Consider the following 21,923-nt stretch of genomic DNA (forward strand, 5'->3'; position numbering starts at 1 on the left):
CTAGGGGGCAGTGCTCATCTCTGTTTCTTAGCTGAGTGAGCCAGCATTGTCCAAAGATGCTTCTGTGGTCATGTGGCCAGCATGACTATACACCAAGGCCTGCCAAATGCTATATTAATGAGGAAATGATGTAAATTAAACAGTTGCCCATTTCCAGATTTTAAGTATGTCGTTATTGTTTTTAAGTGCCGCAGTGGAAGAAGTTATGAATTGAGAAGGATGTTTATTGCTACAATTTGTAAATAATGAAATAAATGACCAAGTCCATCATAAAACAAAGCAGCAGCTATCGCTTTCTCTTGAACTGCTCTCTTCCTTTCTCTAGATAAGTCCCCCACTCCACCCATCTCTGGCTTTAGCAGATAACTCTTGTTATCTTTTGCATGACTGTTGAAATAGAGGGAAAAGGAAGTTAATTAAGAACTCCTGATATTCATTCCCCGATTTCATTGCTTTCATGTGAGTGATTGTCAATGTCTTTCGTGCCTGTCACAAAATAATGTGATGAATTTACTGGAATATGCAGCATGGCTGTGATAAAAATCAGCTGGATGAACTATAAACTTATGCTACAATTTACTACGAATAAGCCACAGTGAGTCTCAGGCTTGCGTTCTTGTGTCTCCTTTCTCGAGATATAGATCAAAACTTGAAGATCACAAGTGTAAGTCTGCAGACTGTATCTTCCATCATCGTGGACTAAAAATTGAAATAACTGGCACATTGCATCAATCCCTAATATGGCTTATCGGTTGAGTTCTTGGTGTTCTCTGAGTTTGATTAGCTTCCTGCAGACATCACCAGGTTAGGTAACATCATCAGTGCGCTGATGAAGTTACCCGAAGGAAAAGAATCAAGCTCAGAGAATATCAAGAACCCAACAATTGAATCCTGACCTACATAGATAACAATAACATTTAGACATATATGCCACTTCACAGTGCTTTCACAGCCCTCTCTAAGCGGTTTTACAGAGTCAGCCTATTGCCCCCAACAATCTGGGTCCTCATTTTTACTCACCTTGGAAGGTTGGAAAGCTGAGTCAACCTTGAGCCTGGTGAGATTCAAACTGCCAAATTGCAGGCAGCCGGCAGGCAGCAGAAGTAGCCTGCAGTATTGCACTCTAACCACTGCGCCACAGCGGCTCATGGCTCATAGATACCTACTATGATATGGTTTATTAGTGTACAGTTAGTACATTTGAGGTGTCTGGTGGGTATATGCCTGTCCTTTTTTTGGGGGGGGGGGTAGAATTATCTCTTAATAAGGACAGTCGCCATGACTTTCCACATCTCAGTTAAGTCCCAAAGAAGACCTCCTGAGCAAGCATCTCTCATGATGGAGTTTTGGACAGCTAAACATAAGCAGCCAAAGAAGCTACAAGAGCAATGCAGAGATTGTGAATCAAACAATAACAACAGCATCCTTAGTTTACAATCCAAAATGAGATTAAAAACACATGGAAAGAGATTTGGAAAAACTTTAAAGCACCCTGAAAATGAGGACAGGGGCATAATATTACTAAATCCTGACCTTCCAAGTGAAGATTAGCCTGAGGAAGGTTGTAAGGCAGAAGAATGCCTATGTTATGAATTTTCCTTGCAACGCTTCAGGTCTCAACCTTCAATTAACTGGCAAAGCTCTCGCCCCTTGGACTCTTGCCACGAAAGCCTTGCTCTACGTTTTGGCCTGCAACAGGTTTATGAATTGTTTTCTGTAGGAATTCTTTCCATACCTCTGTTACTTCTAAAGGTGTTTTTCTTCCCTACGCCCAGCCTTCCTTTCGCCAGTCACCCCTGTAGAAAAGTCAGTCTTCTGTTTCGCGGATTTGCCTCGAGAGACATAGGACTGGGCTGTGTTGGCAGGCACAGAAACTTGGTTGGGTTCTCTTGGCTCAGCCACCGACAGAGCCCAGAGCGATATGCCAGGAATGTAGCATAAAAATGAGGAAAGCTAAAACTGGCCTACTACCAAGGACAACATCGTGTAAGATATTAAAAAAAACAAGGCATCTGTCTCAGGTCTAGTCTAGACCTCTGGACAAAGACCAACAATTATATAGTGTAACAGAGCAGTGTCCCATTGCTCTGTTGGATGGTAGCCATGCTTTGATTATGCTTAGGAACTATATTATAGTACCATCCTACCCTACCCTACCGTACTCTATCCTACCCTACCAAACCATACCCTACCTTACTCTACCATACCGTACCGTACCCTACCCTATCCTACCCTACCCTACAAACCATACCCTACCCTACCTTACAAACCATACCCTACCCTACCCTACCATACCCTACCCTACCATACCCTACCCAACCATACCATATCCTACCCTACCATACCCTACCATACCCTACTCTACCCTGCCCTGCCCTACCCTACCCTAACCTAACCTACCCTACCAAACCATACCCTACATTACTCTACCATACCATACCATACCGTACCGTACCGTACCCTACCCTATCCTACCCTACCCTACAAACCATACCCTACCCTACCTTACAAACCATACCCTACCCTACCCTACCATACCCTACCCTACCATACCCTACCCAACCATACCATATCCTACCCTACCATACCCTACCATACCCTACTCTACCCTGCCCTGCCCTACCCTACCCTAACCTAACCTACCCTACCAAACCATACCCTACATTACTCTACCATACCATACCGTACCGTACCGTACCCTACCCTATCCTACCCTACCCTACAAACCATACCCTACCCTACCTTACAAACCATACCCTACCCTACCAAACCATACCCTACCCTACCCTACCCTACCCTACCCTATCCTACCCAACCATACCCTACCCTACCCTACCATACCCTACCCTACCCTACCCTACCCTACCATACCATATTATACTATACTCTACCCTACCCTACCCAACCATACCCTACCCTACTCTACCCTACCCTATCATACCCTACCATACCATACCATACCATACCATACCATACCATACCATACCATACCCTACCCTACCCTACCCTACCATACCATCCTAGGAACTATATTATAGTACCTCTATATTTGTAGAGGTACTATCAAAATGGATCAATACAAATATTTCTTTTATATATGACACATGTTTGTTGAATGTGGTCAACCCCTTCTCCTTCATGGCTAGCTTTCCGGGGTTTCAGGCATTCTCCATATTTGTCCATAGCTGTCATTATTTAACATGCGGATGCCAGGATTGAAATATTGGTCATCCTATGTAAAAGAGCACACTGGAGCTGACTTTCGCATTATATATATTTCCAAGTTGTCCTGGCTATAGGCTCCAGCAGATGGGTGGTGCTGAATGAAATAGCACTCCAAATGACTGATGGGGAAAGCTGCATCCACATGGTTACTTTTTCCATGTAGCAGAACATTTAGCTCAGTCCAACTCGGTTATTTTCCCCCATCCATCATGAAAATCTTGTCAGCTCCAAATTCAGGGAGTTACATTCAGCGTATATCCATAAAGCAACCGTCTGGAGAAGGATGGCTTAGTTCTTCTGAATCTGGCAGATTACCCAAAACAAAGGGAGGTGCTCTTCTCCACAGATACAGCGTGCAACTCTTCTATTCTAGGTTCTTGCAGCTTGCTCAGATTAAAGCAAAGAACCCATAAATTTGGTTCAGTGGTTGGGTGGAAGCACAAAAGGTTTCTGGTTCAATTTGCAACTCTGGGGTGAATGCCAGTTTCAGATCAAGCCTTTCCGGGTATCTCTTTGCCAGCTGTGAGAAGGAGATGCAAGCTGAGCTTCTACCCTAGGTATAACATCTGCTTTAATTTCTGTTTCTCCTGTTGATATCTAGGAGGCCCTCTCAGTGGTGAGTGAAGATCAATCACTCTTTGATTCTACCTACGGAGCTGGTGCTCACCTTTCCAAAGCAGACATGACAGCCTCAGGGAACCCGGATTACGGTCAGCCACATAAGATCAACCCTTTACCTCCCCAGCAAGAGTGGATCAATCAGCCAGTCCGTGTCAATGTTAAGAGAGAATACGATCATGTGAATGGATCTAGGTAAGGATGGACAAGTGCCTATCTGCAGCACAATAAAGTGGGCTATCTTATCAGGGCTACAAATATCCACTCAGCCACCAGAGGGCAGCAAAGATATACAGATAGTTGTAACTTTGCTGCCATCTAGAGGGAATAAGAATTTTGTATCTCAGATGTAATTAGACGTACTAGTTAAGTGGTTATATACAGTTTGATGACACAGGGAAGCTTGGATCTCAGGAAGAATGATGAGAATGGGGCACATTACATATTATGTATCTGGGCTCTCTTCCATTTATTAGCTTTTCACATAGAGACACTCTCTCTTTCTCTTATACATGCACACAAATGCACAAACAAATCCATTCATAAAACCACTACCAAGAGAAATGATAGGAAAGCAATTTCCTCTTGTAGTTTACTGGCGAATCAACAATAAGTCATATCAGTATGTATTGCATAGGTTTTCTTAAGCCAGATTTGAATCAAAACATGCATTTGCTCTTTAATGACACTTTTAGCCCATGATCCAATAATTATACCAGAATCCTGACTTCGCCTCCTTTTGCAGCCATGCACACAATTCATTCCTTGCTCTTTAACCTTCGGTGACATCCCTAGTCAGGATGTCACAGGAGAAGGGGGTTGGACTAGAAGATCTCCAGGGTCCCTTCAAACTCTTGTTCTGTTCTGTTCTGTTCTGTTCTGTTCTGTTCTGTTCTGTTCTGTTCTGGCCTGGTCTCATCTCGTCTCGTCTCGTCTCGTCTCGTCTCGTCTCATCTCGTCCATTCCATTCCATTCCATTCCATTCCATTCCATTCCATTCCATTCATTTCTATTTCTATTATTTCTATTACCCCTTATTTCCTGAAAATAAGACATCCCCTGATAATAAGCCCAATTGGACTTTTGAGCACATGTCATAAAATGACCCCCCAAAAAATAAGCACTCCCCAAAAATAAGCCCTCCCTGAAAATATTTAAACACGTGCACAGCCAGTCCCCAATATTTCCTCTGGTTAGGGTTAGGGAGACAGAGCTGGAAATCAGGTAAGATGGCAAGAGGAGCCCCATCTTGCTCCACATGCCCCAAAATAATAAGATCTCCCCGAAAAGGCCAAGCGCTTATTTCGGGGTTCAAAAAATATAAGACAGGGTCTTATTTTTAGAGAAACATGGTATTTCTATTTCTATTCCATTCCCGATTAAGTTGTATCTCTGCATAATATGAGCAAATTAAGAAGCAGTGCCCACAGGCAGCTTAGAAGGAAATAGCTGGTACATTATGGGGACAATATGTAATTCTGGGCAAGCGAAACCAGTTTAAAATTATTACCCTCCTAGGGAGAAGCAGATAAATATTTGTGAATGTAGGTCTGGATTGGATTATTACTGCCGTTATTGTTTCCCAAAGATGTCCTCAAGACAACTGGGACAAGTGCTTCATTGATGAGTTTAAAGATTGGACTTTGGAGATTGAACATGAAGATGGAAGGATTGAGATTGAGATCAAAGGGTTTGCAGTGATGGTTCTAATGTAGAAATTAATGACAGCAAATTAATTTAAGATAGCACTAGCACTTAGACTTATATACCGCTTCCCAGTGCTTTACAGCCTCCTCTAAACGGTTTACAGAGTCAGCCTCTTGCCCACAACAATCTGGTTCCTCATTTTACCCACCTTGGAAGGATGGAAGGCTGAGTCAACCTTGAGCCTGGTGAGATTCGAACTGCCAAACTGCTGGCAACCGGTGATCAGCAGAAGTAGCTTGCAGTACGGCACTCTGTCCCTCTCCTATTGGCTATTTTGCGCTGCACAGATTTCCTTGGTCATTTTAGCTTGGGCCACAGGAAAGACTGGACACTTGGCCAACACTTTCCAAAGCATAAGTCTGTATTATGCAGGCTCTTTGTTCACTCCTCTTTTCCCCCCAAAGAGCAGTGAACCTGATTTAGAACAAACTGAATAAATAAATAGGATGCATATGTGCATATATGGGGGTGATATTGGCCCCTTGGGCCCCCTACATCTGCAAGCCAGCTGGGGAAACCTCCAGAAAACACTCATCCTCTTTTTTCTACGTTTTCCATTAACCTCATGAGCTGCTTCTCCTCCATCCCCCCCCACCCCCACCCCCAATGCTTCATTCAAGATTCTGGGGAAAAGCCCGTGTGCAAAATGAACTAGAGAAGAGGTGCAAAATAGATTGCTTAGGTAATAAGAATAAGAATAAGAATAAGAACAATAAGGATAACAATATCCTCTTCCCTTCCTTGGTAAGGCCACACTTGGAATATTGCATTCAGTTTTGGTCACCATGATGTAAAAAAGATGTGGAGACTCTAGAAAGAGTGTAGGGAAGAGCAACGAAGGTGATTAGGGGACTGGAGGATAAAACATATGAAGAACAGTTGCAGGAACTGGGTATGTCTAGTTTAATGAAAAGAAGGACTAGGGGTGACATGATAGCAGTCTTCCAATATCTCAGGGGCTGCCACAAAGAAGAGGCAGTCAAGCTATTCTCCAAAGCAGCAGAGGGCAGGAGAAGAAGCAATGGGTGGAAACTAGTGAAGCAACCTAGAACTAAGGAGAAATTTCCTGACAGTGAGAACAATTAATCAGTGGAACAACTTGCCTCCAGAAATAGTGAATGCTCCAACACTGGAAGTTTTTAAGAAGATGTTGGATAACCATTTTATTTATTTATTTATTTATTTATTTATTTTATTTCTTAGATTTCTATGCTGCCCTTCTCCCGTAGGACTCGGGGCGGCTCACAGAATAAAAAACATATAACAATAAATAAAACTAAAAACATCCAAATGTAAAAACCCCAACAACTAAAATCTCATAACAGATCAGGGAATTTGCTGAAAAAGCCATGTCTTCAGTTCGGCGTGGAAAGTGGGGAGGTCGGGGGCCGTCCGAAGCCCGGTGGGTAATTCATTCCAGAGGGTCGGTGTGGCCACCAAGAACACCCACATCCTGGGGGCCACCAGCCAACATTGTCTGGCCGATGGCACCTGGAGGAGGGTAGTCCACTGAGCGGTGGGAGGCTGGTAGGAGTTGGTCCTGCAAGTACCCCAGGCCCATACCATGTAGGGCTTTATAGGTCAAGACCAGCACCTTGAAGCAGATCTGAAGGGCCACCGGTAACCAGTGCAGCTTGTGCAGGAGAGGTGTTACACAGGAGTAACGGGAGGCTCCTGTAACAACCCGCGCAGCCGCATTCTGGACCAATTGAAGCCTCCAGGTGCACCCCAAGGGCAGCCCCAGGTAGAGGACATTGCAGTAATCCATCTGAGAAATGATGAGAGCGTGAGTGACTGTACGAAGGGCATCCCTGTCTAGGAAAGGGTGCAACTGGCACACTAGGCGAACCTTTGCAAAAGCCCCCCTTGTCACGGCCGTCAGATGATCCACCAGGGACAGCCGAGGATCAAGGAGGACGCCTAGATTTGTCTGAAGTGATGTAGGGTTTCCTGCCTAAGCAGGGGGTTGGACTAGAAGACCTCCAAAGTCCCTTCCAACTCTGTTATTCTATTCTTATTCTAGTCTCCTTGAATGCCAATTAATTCCATTTCAAAATACAAAATATAGAAATGCTGAGAGTTAGAATTAACATGGTTCAGTGGTAACTCATCATTAAACTTTGTAATGCTTGCATGGTATTAATTTTATTTGGTACCTAGTTTTTAATTGGTTAATGAGCTCTCAAATATTCTTTATGCTTTCTTGAGATACACTGAGTTTTAATGCTGGTGGAGGAGCAATCTTTATTCGAAAAACCAGGGTCTTTTATATGTTGTGTTTATTGATGCAGACATTTTAAGAATGGCCCGTAAAACATAAAGTGTGATTGTGCCTCAGTGCATAGAACATACTGATATCAGAGGCAATTTTTTTTACATGTAATATATCAAATGGCCTTAACTTGTTATCATCTGTGGAATGCCTTCCCTTTATCTTGCTTTCTTTGAGGGGGGGGCGAGGGGGGATTTACTGGGATAATAATATCTGCTTATCTCTTGATTGCCTACATCAGGCATCTCTAAAGTTGGCAACTTTAAGACTTGTGGATTTCAACTCCCAGAATTCCCCACCCAACCACAAAGTCAAGTCTTAAAATTGCCAAGTTTGGAGACCCCTCTTCTACATGGCTTCTAAATGTTACCTGCAAAGACATTCCCATCTTGAATTCTGGCTGACCTGAGATCTTTTCTCCAAATTACAGTAGTGGCCAAAATTGTGGAAACCTTTTGGGAAAAGTGTATTTTCTCAAACTAGCTAATAACACCACTTTTTCTGGGAGTAGTACCATAAAAGTATATATCAATGGAAAGATAATTTAAAAAAGAATGTAATGCAATAACTTATGAAGGATTTGCTATTAGAATAGCAGTTGCAGTATAAAGAAGAAAAGTGAAACACGTAGCAAAAATGAGATGTACAACAATTATCACCATAGAAAAAATGAGATCAGTGAATATTTAGTTGGGTAACCTTTAGCATGAACTACGGCCTTACAACATCTTCCCATGGAGTGAACCAAGTCTTTTAGTTCCACGGCTGTTCTAATGTGAAACCAAGATTGAAGGATTGCTTCTATTAACTGGGTTTTATTGCTGGGTTGCTTCTGACTAACAAGTTTCTTTAGTCGGCTCCATAGATTTTCAATTGGGTTAAGAAGGTCTGGGCTATTCCCAGGCCATTCCAGCAGTGGAATAGGATTATCTTGAAACTCCAAAAAAAAAAAAATGGTGTTATTAGCCATCAAACCTCAAAAATGCACTTTTCCCAAAAGGTTTCCACAATTTTGGCCACTCCTGTATTTTATGTCTACCCACAAAGCAGTCTTCAACTGACCGATGAGTAGGTAGGCATTCTTCTCTAACCTTGTGCCCCAGCCCAGTAGGCCTCGTTGTCACGTAACCCATCCTGTGTAGCTAACATGGTCGCTTCTGCCTCATTGTCCCCCAAGAAAATGTAGATGGACATTTTGGTAAAAATGATTGTATTTGAAATAGAAATGCATCAGAGTCATGGATGGGTATGGGTACATTTTATGAATGGACATGCTTCTTGATCCATGCATCTCTCAGTTCTGTGATGAGCTTTTATCTTTTCATTAGATTTAGTTTGGATTGCCTCCATGGGTGAGGATAAATTTTCAAACCAAGGTCCGATTTCTGTCAGACCTCCTAATACAGTACATCCTAGCTGTCCTTTGGAAGTTCAGATTGATACATAGAATAGAATAGAATAGAATAGAATAGAATAGAATAGAATAGAATAGAATAGAATAGAATAGAACAGAACAGAACAGAACAGAACAGAACAGAACAGAACAGAACAGAACAGAATAGAATAGAATAGAATAACAGAGTTGGAAGGGACCTTGGAGGTTTTCTAGTCCAACCCCCTGCTTAGGCAGGAAATCCTAACCATTTCAGACAAATGGTTATCCAACATCTTCTTAAAAATTTCCAGTATTGGAGCATTCACAACTTCTGCAGGCAAGTTATTCCACTTATTAATTGTTCTAAGTTAAATTGGGCTGGAAGAGTGACTTGCTTCAAATCACCAATAAGGTTCAATGGTTGTTGGGACCTGAATCTGAGCGTCACCAGTCCGATGTCAGTAGTTCAGCCTCTATACTCCAATAGGCAGTCCAATGAACTATAGAGGCTCTTATCTATGCCAGAGTGTCTGTAGAATCAGGAACCTTCTAGACCTGGTTTTACCTACTTGGCAGTCTCCAGACCAGAGGTGGGTTTCAGCAGGTTCTGACCAGTTCTGGAGAACCGGTAGCCGAAATTTTGAGTAGTTCAGAGAACCGGTAATAAAAATTCTGACTGGCCCCGCCCCCATCTATTCTCTGCCTCCCAAGTCCCAGCTGATCGGGAGGAAATGGAGATTTTGCAGTAACCTTCCCCTGCCATGCCCACCAAGCCACGCCCACCAAGCCATGCCACGCCTATCAAGCCACACTCACAGAACCGGTAGTAAAAAATTTTGAAACCCACCACTGCTCCAGACAGACTGTTGATTGTAGCTTCCAGAATTCCCAGGCAATATTTCCAAGGTTAAATTGGCTAGGGATTCTCGGATTCATGTTAGAAGGGACTTCATAGGTCATCTGATCCAACCTTTTGCTCAGTGCAGAAAAGCACAAAACTATTCCAAATCTCTGCCATCAAGCCCACATAAAAATCTTAATATTTCTGGAAAGCACCAAGTTGTCAAAGTTTGACTTAGACCCAGGTAGGGTTAAATACATAAATCTACCACCTGATCGCTGTTAATGTCATTCTGTCTTGTCTCTCCATGTTGGCCTGTTGGCCATCAAATCGTGCTTTGAAGACTATAATCCTTTAGATGAAACTGCAGAGTGCCAGACATTATAGTTTTTAACCCTGACACAAAGAATGTCTGTGACCCGTGAGAAATTAATTCTTCTTTCTCTCTCTTTCTTTCTCTTTCTTTCTTTCTCTTTCTTTCTTTCTTTCTTTCCTTCCTTCCTTCTTTCCTTCCTTCCTTCCCTCTTTCCCTCTTTTCTTTTTTCTTTCCCCTTCCCACCTTCCTTCCTTCCCTCTTTCCCTCTTTTCTTTTTTCTTTCCCCTTCCCACCTTCCTTCCTTCCTTCCTTCCTTTCCTTCCTTCCTTCCTTCCTTCCTTCTTTCCTTCCTTCCTTCCTTCCTTCCTTCCTTCCTTCCTTCCTTCCTTCCTTCCTTTCCTTCCTTCCTTCCTTCCTCTCTTTCTCAATCTTTTTCAATCTTTCTCTCTTTCTTTCTCTTTCTCTCTCCCTTTTTCTCTCTCTTCACTCCTGCTGTTGCTTAAAACTTTTTCTGCCTGCCACGGGGACATTAAAACGATCAGCAATTTGCCTCTCTAAAGACCGCCTTTGGTTCCATGCCTGGAAAAACAGTAGGCGAAATCATACAACCTTAAGTTCTAACATGTGTAAGTTATACATCTTATTTCCATTTCCAAGCAGTCCTTCGCCCCAAAAAGACATGAGGAAAAAATTACTGTCTGCCTCTGAATATCTCAACAGAAAGTTTATCTCCCAGCCATGATAACTATGCTAGAATAATTCTGCCTCTGTGCCTTAGCAAACAAAATTTAAAGTTCTCTGTTGGATTTTTACTCTGTTTACTGAATGGACTGGATTCTTTCAAAGCTTGTTTTTCTTGTGGCTGTTGGTTGGGTCAGGTAACATGGCTCATGAATTCAAAGAAAATGTCATAGATGAAACATAGCAATAGGATCTAGATATGTCTACCAGTAATCATGGGTATGGAACTCATCACTTGAGCTGGCTGATATATATAAAACTTCATTTGTGAGTTTAAGTTTCTTCTGTGCCTAGTTGGGATGTTTATCCCTACTGCTCTTTTACTGACCTGACAGGTGGACATTAAGATGGAGTAACCATGTGACTTAGTAGAGAGACATTGCTGACCCCTTGGGATCTTGCAATCCTCTCCCCTATGTTTTTGAACACTGATGGCCAGAATCTCTCAAATAAAATGAAAGGCCATCTCGACTTCTTCTGGTGGATAAAGTATACGATGTATAATAATGCCTGTATTGGATCAGACACAGGTCTGTCTAAATCAGCTAGTTCTTAGATCTCGGGAAGTGATGGGCTCCAGATGATGAGGTTCTAGGTCTTAGGAGAACTCACTGTTAAGCCCTTGTGAGTCCATGGGGAGAATTGAGTTTTGGAGCAGGTCCAGAGGTCCAGAGGTGAAACCATAAGCAGGACTTCCCTTACTAACTTTAGCATGTGAGTTCAGTAATGTAAGGTAAAGGTAAAGGTTCCCCTCGCACATATGTGTTAGTCGTTCCTGACTCTAGGGGGCGGTGCTCATCTCCGTTTCAAAGCCAAAGAGCCAGCGCTGTCCAAAGACATCTCTGTGGTCATGTGGCTGGCATGACTCAATGCCAAAGGTGCACGGAATGCTGTTACCTTCCCACCAAAGGTGGTCCCTATTTTTCTACTTCCATTTTTTACGTGCTTTCGAACTGCTAGGTTGGCAGAAGCTGGGACAAGGAACGGGAACTCACCCCGTTACGCGGCACTAGGGATTCGAACTGCTGAACTGCCGACCTTTCGATCGACAAGCTCAGCGTCATAGCCACTGAGGCACTGCGTCCCTTCAATGTAATGTAATGAGTAATGTAGTGGAAGATATTTATGGACTTGAGTAATCATCCACTAAGGGCTTTAAATATATTATTATAAATACCATACCCAGTGTTGATACCACTACATTTTCTAACCCTGGTACAGATACACAGAACTATGATTTCTATACATGTATTCCTTGACTTATAACCACAATTGAACCCAAAATTTATGTTGCTAAGCAAGACAAATGGTTGCCCCATTTTACAACCCTTCGTGCCACAGTTGTTAAATGTATCACTGCAGTTGTTCAGTTAGTAACACGGTTGTTAAGAGAATCTGGCTTCCCGGTTGACTTTGCTTGTCAGAAGGTCAACAAAAGACGATCATATGACCCCGTCATAAATATGAGTCGGTTGTCAAGCATCTGAATTTTTGATCGTGTGACCAAGAGGATTCTGCAGTGGTTGCAAGTGTGAAAAACGGTCATAAGTCATGTGCTGCTGTGGCTTCGAACAGTCACTAAATGAATGGTTGGACGTCAAGGACTATCTGTTATTTCCATCATGAATGAATACATTCCTTTGGCTTTAACTTGTAGTGTTGGCAAAAGGATCCAGAAACCGAAAAGCAAAGCTGGATTAATGGCAACTGTGTTTCTATTTTATTTTATTTTATTTTATTTTATTTTATTTTATTTTATTTTATTATTTTATTTTATTTTATTTTATTTTATTATTTTATTTTATTTTATTTTATTTTATTATTTTATTTTATTTTATTATTTTATTTATTTTATTTTATTATGTTATTATTTTATTTTATTTTATTTTATTTTATTTTATTTATTTTATTTATTTATTTTATTTTATTTATTTACTTTACTTTACTTTACTTTACTTTACTTTACTTTATTATTTATTTATTTATTTATTTATTTATTTATTTATTTATTTATTTTGTCAAGCATGTATCAGATAACAGATACAGTATAAACATGATTATGAATACAGGAAATGGGTACAAATAAATGGGGACATTAGGATAGGGACGGTAGGCACGTTGGTACTTACAGACCTCTTAGGAATGGGGTGAGGTCAACAGTAGACAGTCTAAGGTTAAAGTTATGGGGGTTTGAGGATGAAACCACAAAGTCAGGTAGTGCATTCCAGGCATTGACCACTCTGTGCATTCCTATTTCAGAGAATCTCCAGTGGATTGCAGTGTTAGCAAATGCAACAAACTCGTTGGTGCTGGTCCAGAATCCAACCCTCTGAATTATGGCACCTACATAGATGAGAAGAATGGACCTCCCCCTCCCAACATGACCACCAATGAAAGAAGAGTCATTGTTCCAGCAGGTAAGAGGCCACCTTCAAAATATCCTTTTGAATATTTTCATCCTTGCAGAAATTTGGTCTTGAAATCAGTATGAATTCTTACCACAAAAAAAAAAAAAAATCTACAAAGCCCTTCATGGCCTAGGTCCAGGATATTTGTCAGACTCCCTGCAGCCAGCAACAATTCCCAATCGCCCGGTGCGTTCCCACAGACAGGGCCTCCTCGGTGCCGTCGGCCAGACAGTGTTGGCTGGCGACCTCCAGGGGGAGAGCTTTCTCTGTGGGTGCACTCACACTCTGGAACCTCCGGATGGCCCCTGACCTTCACTCGTTCCGCTGCGATTTGAAGACCTTGTTGTTCCGTAGCCTGGACTGATGGGGGGTTTCTTAATGAATTTTAAATTGTTTTAAATTGGAATTTTAATTTTATATTGTCTTTTAATGAGGAACTGTGCATCCTTACCGTTGTGAGCCGCTCTGAGTCCTTGGAGATAGGGTGGCATATAAATTGCATTATAATAAATAAATGAGGAGAGTTGACTCTTGGACATCATCAAGAGTTGAGTCTTCAGAAACGGATAGCTGACTCATCTACAGCAAGGAGGGACAGGCGTTACTATGAATTACTAATCTTGTGATCTTAGCCAGAAATAAATCTCAGTAGGTATGGACAGGACTTACCCATCAAGTAAATGTGGGTAACAAATTGTAGCTGAAGGTCCCATGTTGAGCACAATCCCTTATATCTCACGTTGTGGTAATTGTGCGCCATTTGTGTGAAGTTGTATGCCACCCTAGAGTCGCCTTGTGTGAGATCGACGGCTGTATAAAATTGGATCAAGGAATAGAAATTACTACTAGAGAAAGGAAAAAAAAATCTTCGAGGAGTGTTGAGCTGTAAGTGAAAGTAAAATTAGAACTGCAAGAATTATTAGACATCATAAATTGTAAGAAGAAAAGAGGCAAATCTGTTGGAGTACAGAATATATTGTATTTAGTTCTTGCTCTCTGGCTCTCTCTCTCTCTTTCTTTTTTTAGCAGAGCTGTGGATTTTTGATAAAAACCATGAGAAAAATAGCACAGGATGCAGATAAAAATGCAGACATTAATGATAAGTAACTTTGTAAAAAAAATGTATATATGAAACCTGATAGAAACCTCCCTTAGGGAGGTGTTATATTAGATAATATTTTTTTAACAAAAACCTACATATTCTATTTTCAATATATAAAAATCCGCAATGTGTGTGGGAGAGCAAATATTGTCTAATATTTTCCAGTAAGCAAAAAATGGCAAAAGGTTATTTAAGGAAACTTTTTTCCTAGACCTCGACAAATAATATCCATATAAATGTTTATAAACATTTATTTATATGCTCGTAAAGACGTCTTTTGACAAAGTATTGCATTGTAATAAAAAGTATATGACTTCTGGATCTGCTTTTTAGCTAGCAACAGGAATGGCATTCATTGTTACTGCAAAATAGGAGGTTTGCAAAAAAAATTGAATCTGAACCATTTCAAAGCCAACACTGCCCGTTTCAGATTTATGGTTTCCTTGTGTCCAAAAAGGATCTTTTTCAGTCATTCTGAGATAAAAACACCTCTGTTTCAACTTTAAGATCCTCTGTTTCAAGCTTGAAACACTCGAAACTAGAAAATCCTCTTTCAGGAATGAGATAACGGTTCTTGTTTGAAGCATGAAGCATTGAGATATGAAACAGTTGACGAAGTCGTGATATGACATCATCCATGGCACAGAACCTGATTATTTGAGGGACCATTGTTTCCTATAATATTAGCCTGGCCAGTTTGATCCTGCAAGGTTGGCCATCTTCAGGTTTCTTTGATTAAACAATGCCCCCTCTCAGGCATCCAGAGCAGGGGTGAAATGCTCCCGGTTTGGACCGGATCGCCCAATCCGGTAGCGATGGAGGCGGGTAGTTCAGAGAACCGGTAGCAAAAATCCCTGCCCCCTCCCCATGCCCAGCTGAGCCGTGCGATCATCAGAGGCTTTTTTTCTTTTAAAAGCCTCTGACGATCCAAGCTGAGTTGCCTGATCGTCAGAGGCATTTTTTTTAATTTTTTTTAATTTTATTTTATTAAATTTATATACCACCCTACTCCCGAAGGACTCAGGGCGGTGAACAGCCAAAAAATAAAACACATAGATTACAAAATTTAAAAGAACAATATAAAACCGTGTTAAATAAATTTGGCCCGGAACAAATTAAAACACCCCCGATACTTAAGACAGATTTAAAATTTACAATTTAAAAAGTTAAAAGGGAGGAGTTAAGCCAGGCCGGCCTGTTGAAATAAGAAAGTCTTGAGGGTGCGGCGGAAGGTGCGTAGATCCAGGATCCTCCGGATTTTTAAAAGAAAAAAAGCCTCTGCCGATCAGGCAGCTCAGCTGGGATCGTCAGAGCCTTTTGAAAGCATTTGTTTTACAAAAAAAAAATGGTTTTAAAAGTAAAAAAAAAAATTGGCCACACCCACCAAGTCACAGGGGGGACTCAGGAGGCAGCAATAGATTGGGGGTGGGACCAAATAAAAGGTAAGAATAACGTGGGGGTGGTGGGGTGGGAGGGCGGAGGGGAGAACCAGTTCGGTGACGTCATATCGTCACCGCTACCGGCTCGGCTGAACCGGACCGAACCGGGAGGAACCCACCACTGGTGTGCCTTCTCTGCATCAGTGTCCCTCTGGAATGGGAGTCTCCTCAAGACCCAGATGGTCCTCATTCTGGTACTGTTCAGAAGAGCCATTTAAGATTTTATTCTTCTCCCAGTCCTTCACTTAGGAGAGTGAGACTCCTTGCTTCATCATGCTGGCTTCAAATTTTTAAGTTCTATTCACATTATTGTAATTTGTTGTATTGTTCTGAATCTCCCAGATCATTGAGGGTGGGTAGCATACAAGTTTCATGAATTCTTACAATCAACAACATTATTAGGATGATACCAATGACACAATTTAAATGTTGTCCTTTGTTGAATGACACCACGATGATCCTATGCCTTCTACTTAACGGCTAAATGACTTTGTGTATGCTCATTTCAAAAGATTACCAGAATCACCGTTTGTACAGTTTCAGTCACAAATTGACTTCCGTGGACCTTACTTCATACTTAAGTGATCAGTAGTGGGGGCGTGCATAAGTGCACTAATGTGCCTATAGTCCCTGTCATTGTATTTTTATTCTCTTATTCTTGTTCTCGTTTGTGTTTGACAAATTCCAATAAATAAATAAAATCAATCAATCAATCCTGAAGAACAACTGCTCGGATGGACAATAATGGGCTTCAGGGACAATGAATCAATCAGATTTGTCCAACCGTGTGTTCTTCAAATGTGTTGGATTTTAACTCCCATCATTCAGAGCTAAAATGATTTGGAAATTGGCTATTGGCTGAATTCTCACATATTGGAAAAAACAGTAAGACATTTTTCTGTGTTCCAATTGTATGACCTTGCCAGTAATGATGACCTAATAATAGCATAATGTACTCGATCCCCAAAGACTCATTCAACCACAGAATGATGACCTAAAAAGACTTTTGGCATAATCCAGCAAAAACCTTCCCCCCTATACACCCCTGTTTTTTATACAGCCCTAATCCGCACAATTGTCCTGTTCTTAAAATCAGCACCATTTATAGCAATGCTCCATCTGGGCCCAATACGCAGTCATGAACCCAATTCTGAATCCTCGTCACTTAGTCCATCTGTATTGACTTAGCAGGCCTCGGAATTGCAAAACGAAAGGGTGAGTGGGTGGGAAATAAAAGTTTGTTTTTTGTCAGGCCGTTGAGTCTGGAAATATGACTCAGACTTATAAAGCAAACTTGTCTGAGCAGGGAGGTCATATTTGCAGAGAATTTACTACTTTCTGGAACGCGCTAATAAACAGCGCTCCAAAAAATTGCAATAACCATCTGTGCAAAATTTGCAAGGGGCTGAGGAAAGGGGTCAAACAATTTGGACAGCACAGCTTGGAAAGGCCTGGCTTTCAGAGACCTGAAAGATTAACTATCAGAGGAGAAAAACAAAGCAAAGCATAAACTTCATCTTTGGATTGAAAAAACATATATATAGTTTTTGTGAATGGGCCAGCAGTGACTAATGTAGTAAGCCAGGCTTACAGGGGTGGGCTGCTACGGGTTTGCCTGGGTTCAGGAGAACCCGTAGGTAATGTTATGGCCAGTTCGGAGAACCTCCAAATCCCACCCCTGGCTGACCCTGCCCATTCCACCCCTCCCCTCCCCTCCCCTCCCAGGAGGCTCCATGCAGCCTGTTTTAGATGCAAGGTAAGTGCAGGGTCTGCGCGGAGGCTCAGGTAGGGGGAAAAAAGGGCCTCCCGGAAGTTCCGGAAGTCTGAAAACAGGCCCGTTTCCGGCCTCCAGAGGGCCTCCAGAGGGCCTCCAGAGCCCGAGGGAGGCAATTTTCGCCCTCCCAGAAGCTCGAGGAAAGCCTCCAGAGCCTGGGGAAGATGAAAATCCCCCCCCCGCCATGGTGCAGGAGGTCAACTAGGCCACACCCACCATGGCCACACCCACCCAGCAACCGGGCAGAGAACCCATTGCTGAAATTTTTGAAGCCCACCCCAGCTTACTAATATGATGATGATGATAATGATGATAATGATGATGATGATGACGACTTCAATACTTAATACTTTTATTATAATTTGAACTAGCAAAAGGAAATACTAAAAAGAAATCTTGAATGAGCATCCAATGCCAAATTGTCTGTCTAAAAGAATGCTTGAATTCCAAAGAATTGAAAAGATATTATTCAACCATCCAATGTACAATTTAATAAAAATCTCTATGATTGAGAAAACTGTTTTTAAAGATATGAATATTGCACTGAACTATATAGCAACTACTTGGAATATAACATTATATATTTTATATTTATTGATTTATTGATTAGCCAAATTCCTTGTGTGTCCAATCACACTTGGCCAATAAAGAATTCTATTCTATTCTATTCTATTCTATTCTATTCTATTCTATTCTATTCTATTCTATTCTATTCTATTCTATTCTATTCGCCAGTGATGGCTAACCTTTTTGCCATCGCGTACCAGAAAGAGGGGGCGCTGGGCAGGTTTGTGCACATGCCCACACTCATAATTCTATGCGCTCCGCCCTGCACATCCTCGCGCAACCCCCACTCCCCCCTCCCCCACTCCTGGCACGTGATGGCCCAGTAGACCCGTTTTTCTTTCTCACCTGGCTCCAGATCCTCTCTATGCATCTGGGGAGGGCGAAAACAGCCTTCCCCACCCCATCGGAGGCTCTCCGGAGGCCCGAAATAGTCCATTTTCCAACTTTCGGTTGGACAGGAAATAATGTTTTTGCTGTCCCCAGCCTCGAGACTCCTAGAGAGAGCTGAGCTGGCGTGCCAGGCGACATGGCTCCATGTGTCACAGGTGGCACGCATGCCATAGGTTCGCCATCACGGCTATAGGCCATATCAACGTACAGGTTCAAACACATATTACCAATAAAATAAAATTCTAAACAGACAGACTCCAGAGAGTCTTCAACTTACAACTATTGGTTTAGCAACCATCTGAAGTTACAACAGCACTGAAAAAATAGATTTACAACCAGTACTTGTGCTTGTAACTATTGTAGCATCCCTATAGTCATGTGCGAACCAGTAGCATTGCACCCCTGGAATGTGTACACCAGGTTGGATGGGATTTTGTTGAAAACACATAAGGTTTGGGACTTTCTGGGGATTTGTGGGAGGGGAAATAGGGAGACAGGTTTGGGGAGATAAGTTAGAAAAGGGAGCTCTGGGAAGAAATTAAAGATTTGAAAGGAGATACGAAACAGATGAAGGCTAGAGTTGATTGTATGGAGCGTGGACTGGAGAAGACAAAGTCCATATGTGAAGTTGGAATTGTTGAGACAACCGATTTGGAAGCTCGGATTAAAGAATTTCATGTAAGATTTTGTGGAATAACTGAACAACCAGGAGAAGATATTAGATCAAAAATGGTTAAGGCCCTGGCTCAGTTAAACCACCAAGGGGGAAGGAGAACTGAATTTTGATAATTTGGTAATACATGTTTTTGGGGAAGGTATACACCAGGTTGGATGGGATTCTGTTGAAAACAGACCAGGTTTGGGACTTTCTGGGGATTTGTGGGATGGGAAATAGGGAGACAGGTTTGGGGGAGATATGTTATAAAAATGTATTGCCACAGTTTCTAGAAATGTCTCAAGAGTTAGCGCAGTTGAAGGGGACTCTCAAGATTGCAACAGCGACCACAAGGACAGAAAAGCAGTTGGAGACCACAAATCGCTCGTTAACCCTGTCCATGGCTGAGTTAAGTTTTGTGCCTCTAACATTGTAATATTTCACTTAACCATCCCTCTCCAGTAGGAACGAAAGGGGAAGAAGAGATACGAGAAAATGCTCTTTCTTCATAGAGTCCTGGTCATCAATCATGTAACCTCCTTCATCCTTCCACCTTTCTGATTTCTTCTGATAGATCCCACATTATGGAGTCAGGATCATGTGCGTCAGTGGCTAGACTGGGCTATTAAAGAATATGGCTTAATGGAGATTGATACCAACCTCTTCCAGAACATGGACGGCAAAGAACTGTGCAAGATGAACAAGGAGGATTTCCTCCGGGTCACTTCCCTCTACAACACAGAAGTCCTGCTGTCTCATCTCAGTTACCTCAGGGAAAGTAAGTTGCCACTTCATTCACCCTTGCTACCTTATGACTGTCTCACTCACCCCACTGGGATTGGCTCATCCCACTCATGCAGAGGAGGCTCTCTGTGAGTCCCGTCAGCCCAATTATTCTGGCTGCTGGGAACCAGGAGAAGGTCCTTCTCTGCTGTAGCTCCTGCCCTTTGGAACATCTTGCCCATCCCCCAATGTGAGGTTGGCCCCAACCCTCCTATCTTTTCATAAGAGCTGAAAGAAGTGGCTCTGCCAGTCAATTTGGTGCCCCAATGGGGGAACAGCTCAAGGAAGGTGGTGGATTGAGTAACAACAGATCCCACCTCCCACCCCAATCCATCCCCTGCCCTTCCCATGTGTCCTTGGTTTTAACGTCTAGTTTAAACTTTTTATGTTTTAATTGTATATGTTACTGTAAGCTTCCAGATTTACTCTATGGTAAGATAGATAGATAGATAGATAGATAGATAGATAGATAGATAGATAGATAGATAGATAGATAGATAGATAGATGATAGATAGATAGATGGAGGCAGAGGTGGGTTTCAGCAGGTTCTGACCAGTTCTGGAGAACCAGTAGCGGAAGTAGTGGGGAGGGAATGGAGATTTTAAAGTATCCTTTCCCTGCCACGCCCACCAAGCCACGCCCACCAAGCAATGCCACACCCACCAAGCCACACCCACAGAACCGGTATTAAAGAATTTGAAACCCACCACTGGATGGATGGATGGATGGGGATGTGTGTGTGGGTGGGTAGGTAGGTAGGTAAGTAAATAAGTAAATAAGTAATCCAACATGTTCAATGGCTGACATGCTTGCCTTGTATGAGATTTCTCTCCGTTGGTCACTTACTCCGAGAGTAGACTTCCAAGCTTTATTGTCGTAATGAAATCATTGCAAAATAAAAATAAAAATCTAATGATTGTTGGGTACCAAACTCAAGCTCAATTTATAGCACTATCTGTGAAACTCAAATTTTCAAGCTTTTTTTTTTTTAAATATACTCAAGCAAAGTAAGGAGTTAAAAGCCCTTACCTTTGAATAAGAAGAACAATTTCCATCTCTCTCTCTCTGTCTCTCTCTCTCTCTTTTAGTAATGGACTGATCGAGTATCAGGCTGGTTGTTTGTGTGACAACATGAAAAGTTTTTTTTCCCCATATCCAATTTTGTGTCTCACAACCTTCTCCAGCGTGTGGGTCATCTAGAGAAGTCAGTATTGACAAATTGACAGCCAGCGTGTTCATGGACTACCTTTGCTATGAATTCTGGGAATGATTGTAGAGTCGCCAACTAACTGATGGGCACCAGATATGGGAAGTTGGAGTCATGGGTTGGCAACTGAAGCAGAGAGCTGTGGAAAGGCAAAGAAAGGAGATTTAAGCAAAAGGTGATAACAGATAATAGATTAACAGAGTTGGAAGGTACCTTGTAGGTCATCTAGTTCAACCCCCTGCCCAAGCAGGAGACCCTACACCATTTCTGACAGATGGCAGTCCAGTCTCTTCTTGAAAGTCTCAAATGATGAAGCTTCGCAACTTCTGAAGGCAACTTCTGTTCCATTGGTTGATTGCTCTCACTGTCAGAAAATTTCTCCTTATTTCTGGTTGAATCTCTCCTTGATCAGTTTCCATCCACTATTCCTTGCCTGGCCTTCAGGTGCCTTGGAAAATAGCTTGGCTCCTTCCTCTCTGTGGCAGCCCCTCAAATATTGGAA

The 21,923-nt window shown here is 42.1% G+C and overlaps 1 protein-coding gene across 1 annotated transcript in view; it reads left to right on the forward strand.

Moving 5' to 3' along the window:
- FLI1 (Fli-1 proto-oncogene, ETS transcription factor) overlaps positions 1–21,923 on the forward strand; it is a 97,716-nt gene that overhangs the window by 46,571 nt on the left and 29,222 nt on the right. Inside the window, exons 2-4 of the mRNA XM_070952193.1 lie at positions 3,827–4,038; positions 13,355–13,512; positions 20,005–20,208. Coding sequence (XP_070808294.1) covers positions 3,827–4,038; positions 13,355–13,512; positions 20,005–20,208 — 574 coding nt within the window. The remainder of the gene's footprint in view (positions 1–3,826; positions 4,039–13,354; positions 13,513–20,004; positions 20,209–21,923) is intronic.

This window comes from Pituophis catenifer, unplaced genomic scaffold (genome assembly GCF_029215685.1).
Source record: "Pituophis catenifer annectens isolate HBS135680 unplaced genomic scaffold, rPitCat1.0.hap2 SCAF_12, whole genome shotgun sequence".
Taxonomy (NCBI): Eukaryota; Metazoa; Chordata; class Lepidosauria; order Squamata; family Colubridae; genus Pituophis; species Pituophis catenifer.